Here is a 13,013-nt window from a genome sequence, read left to right as displayed (position 1 = left end):
TCTATTTTAACTCGAATACAAAAGAGATAAAAAGACCTTTTTATTGAATTAATTCATAAAATCACAATTTTTTTTACAGTTATTTCAAGTGTTGGTCGCCGCCTTTCATCCGATCTGTTTTAAATGACAGCCAAAACTCACTATCTATTTCGTAACAGATTTGCGCTCGTGCAATCAAATTATGTTGTTAAGTTACAAGTTACCGATGTTTAAATGATGGTTCGCATAGACAATAAGCCACGTTCACACCTTCGCTTAAAACTAGTTATTGTTCAAAACCGGCACAGAATCTTGGTTTGTTTTACCGCGAAATGAAGAACAACGCCAATTTTTATCCTTTCTATTCTAAGCTACCATTGTGTGTTTTTTATATTAGCAAGAATTTCGCTGTGCGAAAAGCGAAAAGCCTGATCATGGGTGATATGGCCATGGTAATAACACAAATAAGGTTTGACGTTTCCATAATTGAATTGACTTGAAATGAAGTCTGAGGCTCAATTTAATAGAAATTTAAACCTTAATAATGAAATATGATTATTTAATTTGTTTGAAAAATTTAAATATTTTTGCAAACATAAGTCGTTCACAATCTAACTCCTATTTGAGAAGCTTCTTAGCTGCATAGTTTTTACCTTCTATTGTTTTAGTTCTACTATTTCTACATAGAGGTTGAGTACATTAAATACCGTCTGAGAAACGAATATTGGGACATCCCCGTTTACATTTCATAGTTGATTTTTTTGGACTTGACCAAAAAGAAAAATGGTAAGTAAACCTTTTGGTTTTGACAATGTTCATAGCTATACGTGACTTGCGTTATCGTAATTTTCACTTATTTATTTCTTGGTGTACCCGGGTTTAGCAAAATGTAGGCGTCAAACTGAAACCACGCTTTATCGATTTTAAAGAAGGTTTCTTCGCAAAGTTTAGGTTCTTTTACCTTTGTCCGATTTGTCGTTCAAACTTCTAGAGCGCTTCGCTTAAACTCCCTAGTTAAAGAAGTTGATTTACAACTTTTGCGGCAAATCATATCCTTTTAAAATGTCTAGTTTAAATCCAGGCTTAAACCAGAAAGAGAGATATTTCTCGAATACTGAATTAGCGCATGTTAAAAATTTTAAGAGATGATTTGCAAAAATTAAAATGTTAAAAACACACTTAGAAACGTTATCGTGAAATAATTTTCAAAATTAAAATACAGAAATATATCTTTAATATGACAGAAAAGTTATTCCATAAATGAATAGTGGGGTTTCTTACCGTTATGGCAACTTCAAAGACACCATTAACAGCCATTGCACCCAAATGTGAAGTTGCATCCGGCATGACCTCTCTACAAAACAATAAATTTACAATCTTACATTTATCAATATGCAATGCAAAATAGTTTTTTTCTATTTCTAATGTAAATTTAAAACGTTAAATATTTTATGATCAAAACGATTAACAATTACTCTACTTAAAAATAATTAATAGGTTATTTGTTAATGTTAAAGAGTTTAATAAAAATAGAAATCCAGTCTTACCCGACGTTAGCACTAGTGGTGTACTCTCCTTCCGAATGAAGTGGGGTATCAATTTCGTGAGATATTTCGAAATCTGATTCCTTCTCGAATGTAGTTATCGGTCGAGCCTGAAAATTTAATTTAATTTAATTTAATTTAATTCAATGGATTATCTCTCACGAATATCCGTTTACAAGTTTTACTTATTTTATCTTATTATATTTTTTGGTAAAAGAATAGAATATAATAGCAATAAAGAGACAACTTAAACAGATTGTTTTAAAACATGCATTGATTCAGAGGGTATCGGCTTTTGTACTCTGTTTTCGGATCCACTATTGAGAGCATATCGTTAAGTAAATAACGTAAATCATATTGTACCTGTAGTAAAAAGAGATTGTTTTGATGAATTCCCCACTCTATGTCCACGGGGATACCGTAGGACTGCTCAACCTTTCAAAGATAAAAATCATAAGATAAAGCTTTAATATTTTTATTCAAAAATTTTAAATTTCCTGGACTTAGAAACAGTGAGAGGTAAAATTTTAAGAGTCAAAATATTTGTATTTTTAGTTGAGCCAATATCGTTATATTCCTTATTTACACATTTTTAATTTGGAAATTAAATTTCCCCGGCAAATTCACAAAAATTAACATATATTATTGAATGTATATATGTAATTTTTTATTGGACTTTAAATTAACACGGCTGCTTAAAATGAATTGTTTTCTACTAAATCTACCTATACTGCTACTTTAAAGTTATTAAAATTTTAAATTTCACATTTGTTTAGTGGGTGTTGCTAGTATAGTGGTATGAAAGTTTCAGTCCATAGCTGGACATGTGTCAGATTTATAGCCCGGTGTAGCCGGTAAGATCCAAACCACACCACCGGAGGTCTGTCATCATTATTCCCTACGCCAGCGTCCACAGACCCGGACAGGCGGCAAAACCAGCATGAGTAGCAGTACCCCACTACTGATGGTCGCGCCATTGACTCAAGCCACTCAACCCAGCAGAAGGTGCAGCAATGGGTCGACCAGCCCCCACTTCGCACACAGCAGTGGGAATAAGAGCGGATGCTCTGGCAACGCCAGCCGACACCCAACCTAGAGAGGTAGAGAGCCAAGCCCTTTGGAAAGAGCGCCTAAAGGGGAACGGCGGGCACACAGCAGCCCGCATAAACCGGCACAGCTGGCAACTCAATCCGCCGAGACGGCCTGTTTGCCCGGCCCCTCTCCGTTAGCCTGGGCCGAAGCCCAGTTACCAGCCCACACCGGACCGAAGTCGAAGTGGAGATAGGACCATTTGGACGGAGCTAACATCTCCCAGTGCGCCACCGCCCGTGCTGGGTTACAAGAGCCGGAACCCGACTCCCCGGTAAAGCCAGCAGTAATTGCACACTCCGACCCCTCGTGGGCCTCAGTCCATAGCTACGAAAATGTTTAATTTTAAAATTACAGCACAGAGGTTTTTTGCTATATAGGAAAAAATTATACAAATTTGAACTATTCCTTCTGCAGGCTCAAAGCAAAATAACATGATAAGTCAAAACCTTGATTTTAATAGTCGATTTCACATGGAATGATTTACTTTGCTATTTTCCAAACAATAACGTTACCCAGAAAATAGCCAAGTTGTCACTTATGGAAAGCCAAAATTGTCACAAGCAACACTTTTGGACATGTCAAATTATGTTAATTATGTTTCTGTTCAATTACCGTTAAAGACCTCTCTTGCAATCACGATGCGTGAGGAAATTGTCTAGTCGAAACGAAAAGCACTAGTAAAAATTAGGTTTTGACGTGTCTACAATTGATTTTGACATGTATAAATTGTGTCGAGTCAAGTAAAAACGTGACACCTCCCCAGCTACGCCCAAATGAAGCAGCGAATTTCTAATGGTTGAATAAATAATTGCAACTTCGATGGGAGTGGGTGAATTAATATTAAGCCAATGAATGGTAATGAACAAGCACTAGTCAAAAACGTTTGACATGTTCAAAAGTGTTGCTTGTGACACTTTGGCGTTCCATAGTTCCTAGCTTAGTGACAAAATTGTCGCTGGGGACGAAATACTTCCAATGACCAGAAATTATTCAAAAATTAAACACTAACCAATATTCCAACATCAGCTAATCGAGTGCCATCTTCCAGAGAGAGACTGGACTTTTGAGACAGATCTGCTGGCAATGATTCTTCTTTCACTCCTCCATCTCCTGCAATCCGAATCACGAACGAAAATATATTTAAAGATGAAAAAATCATTCAAAAACCTAAAAATGTTGTTTTTAACTGAAGCATTTATAAAATGGCTAGGATTAAAATTTAACGATGAAACTAAAATGAAACACCGCTTCCTGTAAATTAAAGCGAAATTATGTTCACGTTTTATAACTTAAGTGAGAAAAAAAATTAGACGTTTTAAGGTTTTTCGAAGTTTATTTGTTTGTACACAAAACTGCTTTACCATGATGAAAATTAAATAAAACAATTAATAAATTTAAAGAGACTGAAACTTCATGGTATGACAAATTGTTTATTTAAAATAACCTTTTTGGGAAGCTTTCGAGTGCATCGGCTCCTTTTCAACCCACTACTACAATCCTCAGAAACGGAAACTATGCTCTTTGGTAAAACTTAAGATACAAATTCTAGGAAATTAACATCATCCATATTTTATTCGTGTTTTTAAATGGTTACTCTACTCCCCTTAACCTTTCACGTTCTCATTTCCCCTGTCTTAATTGATCTCGCCTCTGTCGCGAATATACACTCCTGTAATTTAGCTCATTACTATAAAATATATAATTAAAGAATAATCGAGTAAGAGAAGTGAATTCCTCGAATTCACTATTTCAAGGCACTAAATATTCAAATGTACGAGTCTCATTTCGAGACCTAGTGTAATTGAGTTAGTATTTACACATACTCATAAGCATAAAAATAAATTATTTTCAATCAGGTGATGTATTTTACCTGAAAGTACAATCTGTATGCTTTTCTTCCCAATGTCGGTCTTTGACGAACCATCAAGACCTTTTTCATTCCGACCAATAACGAGCGTATCAGGTTCAGCCGCCGCTGACACAACCGACTGAAAAAAGAACAACAACACCTTTAATAAAAATATCAAACTTGGAAATACCACTAGATGCTGTGTCTGTCTACGCCCGAGGTGTAATGAACCGATTTTGTTCAAACTCAGGGGTTTGGTAGACGTTCATATAACTTGAAAAACCCTTAAGGGAAATGTTTCCATAGGCAATCATTTTGCCATGGCAACTAAAAATGTTTTTGGAATTTTCCCATTGAATGGCTTTAAAAGTCGATTGATGACATAGGCCTAATGTGGTGCCTTGGGTATTAGCCTAGCTGATTATATATCATGAGAATCTGACCAATTTTAAAGGTACCCCCGGTAAAAATTTTAATCAATTTCGAACTTTTTCATTATTTTTCTAATTATATTAGCATTTTCAAAAATTTAAATTTTTTAAAATTGACAAATTCCCATGTTATTTTCAATGGGAAAATTACATTTTGTGTTGTCAAAAACATTTTTGGTTGCCATGGCCAAACGTTTGCCTATGGAAACATTTCCCTTTTTCAAATTTCATGAAGGCCAACCAAACCCACGAGTTTGAACCAAATCGGTGTGTTACACCTCGGGTCGTCTCCTTGTGAGTTGTAGACCTTTCTAACGGAGCAAAATGCTAAATACAACGCAAACTAATAACTGGCTTAGTAAAACTAAGTAATTTCATTGCTTTAATATCTGTAAAGTTCTTTTCAATATCAAAGCTCACACCTACCTCGCCTATGCCATAATTGGCTGTAATTGTTATTTTTCCAGGATTGCCAGTCACTGGATCACAAGTAAACATGACACCAGCCACGTCCGCTGGAACCATTTCTTGAATCACCACGGCCATCGGAGAGTTCAATATTTGTCCGTTTTGTCTGAAACAGTATATTTTTGGAATTAAATCTGACACCCGGTAATGAACAAAGATATAATTGAAATGTGCTATATGAGAAACATATAACCGAACTTGTCTCGTTAAAATTCCTTTGAAAAATTTTATATAATTAATTAAAAAAATTGTCTTCGTATTTAAAATAACCACAGAGTTCGTCAAAGCGCGTAATTCTTTAATAAGTCATAAATAGCAAAATAGTTGGTAGATTCTTAACAAAAAATATTTGAAGACAAGTCACTGAAGGCGTCACAGAGTGAATTTGAGCAGCGATTTTAAGACTGGCCTAGAATAATAGTAACTTGAAGACTTAGACCTGAGGTGGTGCCTTGGGTATTAGCCTAGCTGATTATTATTAAAGGAGTAAGTGATATGGTGGAGTGGCTAGCACTTTCGTCTCTCAGCAAGAGACGCCGGGTTCGATCCCAGCTTGTGGCAAATATTTGAGAACTCCAAACCACTCTTTCTGTGTAGATTTTGTAAATTGTCCCCTCACTGGTGATAGGGGTTTCCCCGGTCCATAAAAACGTGCAGACGTTAACGGCTAATGCACGGAGCTGTTGTCTCACGTGGCACAAACGGGGTTGCCACTACCACTGTACGCAATTTAACCCGGCGATTTGTATCAATGGCAATAAAAGTCGCCAGATTTCTTGGGCCTAGGATGGTGCGAGATAATTATTATTATATTAATAAAAAGCCTTATTGGATATATCTTTCAGACGAGTCTGATTTACCAAGAGGTCCCTCGTATTAATTTAAAATACAAGGAAGTTAAGAATCCACATCTATATTTCTGCGCTCATGATGTATTTTGTCACTTCTTCCCTGAATTGTTTAAAATGATCTATCTGCTTTAATTAATTTTTCATGGTATTCCATAAACTTATTCTGCGATGTTTTGAACTTTTATTACGTAAAGATGTTTTAAGATGATCAGTATAAAAGTCTAATTTAGAACCGCGGGTTTGTACGTGTTTATGAACTTTAGAGGAATTTTTAAAAAAGTCAAAAATATATTCCGGGCACTGGTTTTTTGATACTTTATACATAAATATCAGAATATTTTTCAGATATGGTTCTTTCAGTGTTAGCCAATATAGTTGGTCTCGTGTATCCGTAGCTGAGGTTATTTTTTTCTTCTTGGCCTCAAAAGGTGCACCGTTATTATGAGCAATATGTATTTTCTTTAAATAGGATTCATTGGCTGAGTTATAAAAAATATCACCATAGGTGAAAATTGGCTGAAGCAAAGCTCTATATAATAAATTTAGGGTGTCTGTATCCAGGGATGCATGTAACGGTCTAAGTATACCCAACCTACTATTAGTCTTTTTAATAACATGATCGATGTAGTGTTTCCACGCATTTGCGTCGTCTATTATAAGCCCAAGATATTTGTAGGATGATGCTCTCTTGATTTCAGTACCTACAATCGTAGTATATTCATCAGGTTGTAGTGATTTCCCATTGGGGCAGAAAATTATGTTTTTAGTTTTCCCCTGGTTTAATATTAATCCTCTAGAGTCCAACATAGATTTAAAATTTTGTGTTTCGTTCGCCAATTCCTTCATTAAGTCATCAATATTTATTGTAGAATTTATGAGAGCGTTATCATCCGCGTACTCCCTTGAGAGACCTGTGGTAAGGTATTGATTTATATCACTAGTAAATATATTAAATAATGTCGGTCCGAGAATGCTTCCCTGGGGAACACCTTGACGGACAATTTTTTCCTCTGAGATTTCCCCATTGACAACCACAGCTTGTTTTCTATCAGTAAAGTAGGAGTTGAACCATTTCAATGCTTCTGTAGACAAATTCTTATTCTTGAGAGTAGTTTAAAGAATGCCGTGATCCACAGTATCAAAGGCCTTAGTTATATTTATTAATAAACGAATAAATATATTTCTTCTCTAACTTGAGCTATCCTTGATACTTTCTTGTTCATAATTAATGTAAGGAAACGCATTTCATAAGTGAATTATCGATTTAAAAAAAGAGGGACACGCATGAAAATATGACCCATGCATTAGCTGAAGCATTTTAACCCCAATTGAATGTTTCATTTACATGCCTTTTTACTTCTCTAAATTATATAACATAAATATTCCGCTAATTTCCACATAAACAATTTCAATTAGACTTGGTTTCACGTGAAACGTACAGTAAAAGTAAAAGTCTTAAGTTCCTTGTGTTATTAAAAAGATATCACAGGAGCAAAAGCTTTTGTGATTACGAACTAATTTATAGATTGTCAAAGCGTCAAATGCTTCACGAACTTTCGTTTCCCATTTATAAAGTTGATGACGCGTTTTTTTTTCAAGAAATTGGAAGTGACATAATTTACGACAAATGCCGTAAACCAGGTTTCCTTAAAGAACTTATAAAGTCACATATGGATGTACTTTACGTCTGTGTTGTCAAATACTTTAATGCTTTATCTTATATATGTATATTCTGTCTCATGGAAAAAAGATATTTTAAAATAATTTCGCCCAAAATAAGAGTTGGCATAATCACAATTTTTATGCTAATTTTTGGTTTTCTGCTAATAAAAAATTGATGCAATGACGTTAATCCCTCTGTCGAGGGCCCAATTTTCAAATTTTCAGTTAGAAAATATAATAAAGCAACTTTACCTTTTGTACTGTATCGCTATAAAAGAAAACTGTGATGACCAACATTTCACAACTACGTCGTAAATCTATATATAAAAAACCAATAATATTATATTTTTATGTCTTCACTGTTATTACACGTTATATATAAACGGGACTGTACAAATCACTAACTGCATACAGAAAAATGATTTCTCAATAGAATAGAAAATTTGTTTCACCAAAAGCGATCCACCATTCTTACTAATTCAATAGCTTTGTTCAGAAAAAAAAATAAGAATTTTAAGACGACTTACATTTTGAATTCCCTGAACACCAAGATATGTTGTCATTTGACCGGCAGCTGATAATTCTTCCGAATCTTCACCTAATTTAAATTTTTTTGTTTTAAACTTGTTTCAATCTATCGGTATTTAATATTCGAAATTAACATCGTAACATTTTTACTAACAGCGTCAATTGATCTGCTAACGGTAGCGGGTAATGCAATTGCAGATTTTTTTTGGAAAACATATTTACCGGAAGCAGATGACCTAACAGCAAATTTAAGAACTCCAATATCACTTCCGAAAGAAGCATGTAGACTTTCCTTAATAATGTCTTTAATTTTCTGAGATAAAGGACGGTTTTGGAAACCTGACACGGCTCTGAAAATTTAAAAAACGTACATTTACTAATTATTTGTTAACATATTTTTCATAGAATAGCAGTACTATTGTGACTTAAAATATATTATTCAATTAGCCTAGTGGGATCAGAAAGAATGTGTTATGTTCATGTAAAAAACTATTTGACCTACACCGAATTATCACAGACTATAAATACGACGGGTCATTTTAGATAACCACCAGTCAACTTGATCTCCTTGTGCTATATGTATCGTCATCATGTAAATATAATCTTCATTAATAAACTGTTTAACTCATCTTAATCTTGTCGTGGTTATTATGTTGGAACACAACAAATTGGCGACGAGGATGGGATCCTGCTGAGTATTCGAACCTGTAAAAGAAACTACGTCACCGTCATCGTTGCTGTATCGAAGATTGTCACTGGAACTCTCAACGACTTCAAGTACCTTCAAGAGTCATGTCAGTCACGGCGCAATTCAGTCAATTCGACGACCGAACCGAATCATGGACGCTGTACTCAGAACGACTTGCACAATACTTCATTGCAAACGATATCGATGACGCTGCTAAGAAGAAAGCGACGCTGCTGACAGTCATAGGACCAGCGACGTACGCCACGCTCAGAAACATAGTAGGACCCGATTAACCCACTGACAAAAGTTATAATGATTTGGTCAAAGTCTTGACGGATTACTTCAATCCAATACCGTCAGAAATTGTGGAACGTTTCAAATTTAATTCTCGAAACCGAAGACAAGGAGAAACTATATCTAAGTACATCTCAGAGCTAAGACGAATGAGCGAGTTCTGCAACTATGCGACATCATTGGACGATATGCTCAGAGACCGGCTGGTATGCGGATGTAATTGATGATTCTTTACAGAAAAGATTGCTGGCTGAAGAAAAACTAACTCTCAGCAAGGCCATGTCGATAGCTCAAGCTATGGAGCAAGCGACAAAGAACGTTAGCGCAATGAAAAATCAGGCAAGCCACGACTCAGACGATAAGGTTCAGGCGATATCATTACTCTCAAAAAAGAGACGCTCACGCAACCCTGGGTATCAATCGGCAAAGGGTCAACCAGATTTCACAAAGCGGAGAGACGTTTCAAATCAAAATCTTGTCGAAGGTAAATGCACTCGTTGTAACGATCAAAGTCATGTTCCAGCTAGCTGTCCATACAAGGAATCAACGTGTCACCATTGTAAGAAAAAAGGGCACATATCCAGTACCTGTCGAACGAAGCTACTAAAGAATAACGATGGACAAGCTAACTACATATCTGAGAGGAACTCACCATGTCTGGAGTATTAAGTCTTCACGCTGTCGTCTGCCGTAGTTCCTCTGGAGCCTAAACAAAAAGACGTATACCACTTATTGCGACAGATCGACCACCAGAGACCACCGGATCCGTACAGAATCTCGTGTAAAATCAACGATGTTCCCATCGACATGGAAGTCGACACTGGTTCTGCCTTTTCATTAATGTCAAGTCACGACGCTGAAGGGGTGATCCTAATGAGAGAACTGGAGAAATCTGGTGTTCGACTCAAATCATTTTCTGGTCACAAAATAGAGGTTGCTGGCATCAGTTACGTTAGAGTGGCATACCATTCGCACGAAGACATCCTACCCATCATTGTATACAAAGGCAATGGACCTACGCTATGCGGCAGATCGTGGATATCGTCGACACTTCCAATTCTTCAAGAATGAGTCGTACCACAAGCAAGCTCAATCCTGAACATCTCATGCTATGAAGAAATCCTGCAGTCAATCCTGGTGAAACACAAACACGTCTTCGATCCGAAACAAAGAGGCTGTTTGAAAGGCGTAAAGGTCCATCTTCACCGAAAACCCGAAGTTGCACCTAGATTTTTCCAGGCACGAACCGTTCCTTACGCGTACAAGGACAAGGTCGACGAAGAACTAAGACGTCTGGAAGAAGCCGAAATAATTACGCCAGTACCATTTGCACAATCAGCTGCTCCCATTGTCCCTATCTTGAAACCGAATGGCAAAATCAGGATCTGCGGCGACTTTAAACTTACAGCTAACAAGCAGATCGAGACGGAGAAGTTTCCAATTCCTAAGGCGGAAGATATCTTCGCTAAATTTGCCGGTTGCAAGATATTCACAAGACTCGACATGACCTCGTAGGGGGTTGTTCCGGTACAATTTCCTGCCATACGGAGTATCATTCGCATCCGCGGTTTTTAAAAACATATGAAGTCTTTATTGAGAAATCAACATGGCGTCACTCCATTCCAAGACGATATATTGCTGGGCGGAATTGATCACAACGATCATTGGAAGAAACGCGAGGCGCTACTTCAAGTTTTCGAAGAAGCGGGTCTGAAACTGAATCGAGACAAATGCCAATTTGCAAAGACATCGATCGATTTCCTGGGCTACCATATGGACAGCGAAGGACTCCACCCGCAGAAGACTAAGATGATTGCGATTACCGGAGCGCCTGAGCCAACGAACCTGGATGAGCTGAGATCGTTTCTAGTACTATTGAACTACTACTCTAAGTTCATACCGAACTATTACACTCACCTGTCCCCGATATATCGACTATTGGAGAAGGATGCTGAATGGAAATGGGGTCCAACGGAAAGTCAAACGTTCAAGAAAGCCAAAGAATTACTTACTAACTCGAATCTTCTGGTACACTTCGACCCGACCGAGGAAATCAGATTGGCCTGTGACGCGTCACCCGTTGGCATCGGCGTTGTCATGTCACACTGGATCAACAATGAAGAAAGGCCAATCTCGTTCGCCTCCCGCACGCTGTCATCGGCTGAAAAGAACTACTCACAGCTCGAGAAAGAAGCGCTGTCATTGGTCTACGGAGTCACTAAATTCCGGGATTACTTATTGGGAAATAGATTCAAGCTAATCACCGATCATCAGCCGTTGGTTAGCTTACTCTCCGAGAACAAACCAATTCCTCAAATGGCAGCAGCGAGATTGCAGAGATGGGCAATAACTCTTCCAGCATACGACTACACTATCGAATATAAGAAGGGAAGCCTTCACTCCAATGCGGACGCTCTAAGTCGCCTTCCGCTGAAAGTTCATCACGAAGAGCCACCGTTGCCAACGGAGTATGTTCTCCTAATCGATAGAATGAACAAGAGTCGAACGAACCTGTCCGACATACAACGAGCGACTGAAAGAGACATTTCCTGAGCAGAATTATATTGAGTGTGGTAAACGGATGGAAACAGTCCGAACGACAAGATCCAGAAGTCAAACCATATTATAGCAGACGTGACGAGCTGTCAACCATGCGAGGTGTGCTGATGATTGGGCAACGAGTCGTAATTCCGCAGGTTCTACGCTCGAAACTACTAGAGCAACTTCACGAAACCCATCAAGGCATCGTTCGAATGAAGTCGCTCGCAAGGTCCATGTTCTGGTGGCCAGGAATCGACGCAGCGATCGTTGAATACAGCAAACAGTGCGAAATATGTCAATCAATCGCACCAGAACCCAAGAAGGAGTTCTCATCGTGGCCCATCTCAACAGCACCGTGGCAGAGAGTTCATAGCGACTTCGCCGGCCCCATCGAGAACAAACTTCTTTTCATAACTGTCGACTCGTACTCTAAATGGATTGAAGTAGATGTCGTACCCACAACATCGACAGAAACAGTTATTCGTTCACTACGCACCAAGATGGCTCGCTTTGGTATCATGCGCACGTTGGTTACGGACAATGCAACTTGTTTCACGAGCGACCAGTTCAAAGAATTCACATCCAATAACGAAATAAAACACGTTACGATTGCGCCATACCATCCGCAATCCAATGGCCAAGCCGAAAGAACGGTGCGTACGGTGAAGGTTGCTCTGAAGAAATTATCCGGAGGAAGCAACATCGCAATCGACATGCTAAACGATGGTCTCCAAACTTTCAGTCATGGAACTCTGGAACAAAGGCTGTCGCGGATTCTGATGCGCCATAGACGTACGCCCTCATCATGTGGAAAATCCCCTGCCGAACTCATGCTTGGGAGAAATATTATCACTTGCATCGATCTATGCCATCCTAGAAATCAACCTGATCATGTCGAAACCAGTAATAATGAAACCAAATTCCAGATTGCAGACCACGTTCTCATCAGAAATTATTCTCGTGGACCGAAATGGATCCCTGGCATCGTTACAAAGCAAATCGGCAAAGCTATGTACGAGGTCACGGGCGAAAACAAGACTATGCGAAAACATCAAAATCAATTGAGGCTACGACACAAAAAATCCG

At 37.9% G+C, this 13,013-nt stretch overlaps 1 protein-coding gene across 1 annotated transcript in view; it reads right to left on the bottom strand.

Annotated features, from left to right (window-relative positions):
- Nucleotides 1-13,013, bottom strand: part of LOC149960357 (uncharacterized) — a 35,562-nt gene that overhangs the window by 7,072 nt on the left and 15,477 nt on the right. Inside the window, exons 15-23 of the mRNA XM_090167465.1 lie at nt 8,627-8,754; nt 8,404-8,474; nt 8,129-8,193; nt 5,322-5,469; nt 4,486-4,603; nt 3,625-3,725; nt 1,887-1,958; nt 1,527-1,633; nt 1,261-1,333 (exon numbers count right to left, since the gene is read on the bottom strand). Of these exons, the coding sequence (XP_090023591.1) occupies nt 1,261-1,333; nt 1,527-1,633; nt 1,887-1,958; nt 3,625-3,725; nt 4,486-4,603; nt 5,322-5,469; nt 8,129-8,193; nt 8,404-8,474; nt 8,627-8,754 (883 nt within the window). The remainder of the gene's footprint in view (nt 1-1,260; nt 1,334-1,526; nt 1,634-1,886; nt 1,959-3,624; nt 3,726-4,485; nt 4,604-5,321; nt 5,470-8,128; nt 8,194-8,403; nt 8,475-8,626; nt 8,755-13,013) is intronic.

Source organism: Leiobunum rupestre, chromosome 2 (genome assembly GCF_980474605.1).
Source record: "Leiobunum rupestre chromosome 2, qqLeiRupe1.1.hap1, whole genome shotgun sequence".
Lineage (NCBI taxonomy): Eukaryota > Metazoa > Arthropoda > Arachnida > Opiliones > Sclerosomatidae > Leiobunum > Leiobunum rupestre.
Note: the sequence above shows the minus strand (reverse complement) of the source record. Positions and strands in the feature narration are given on the sequence as shown.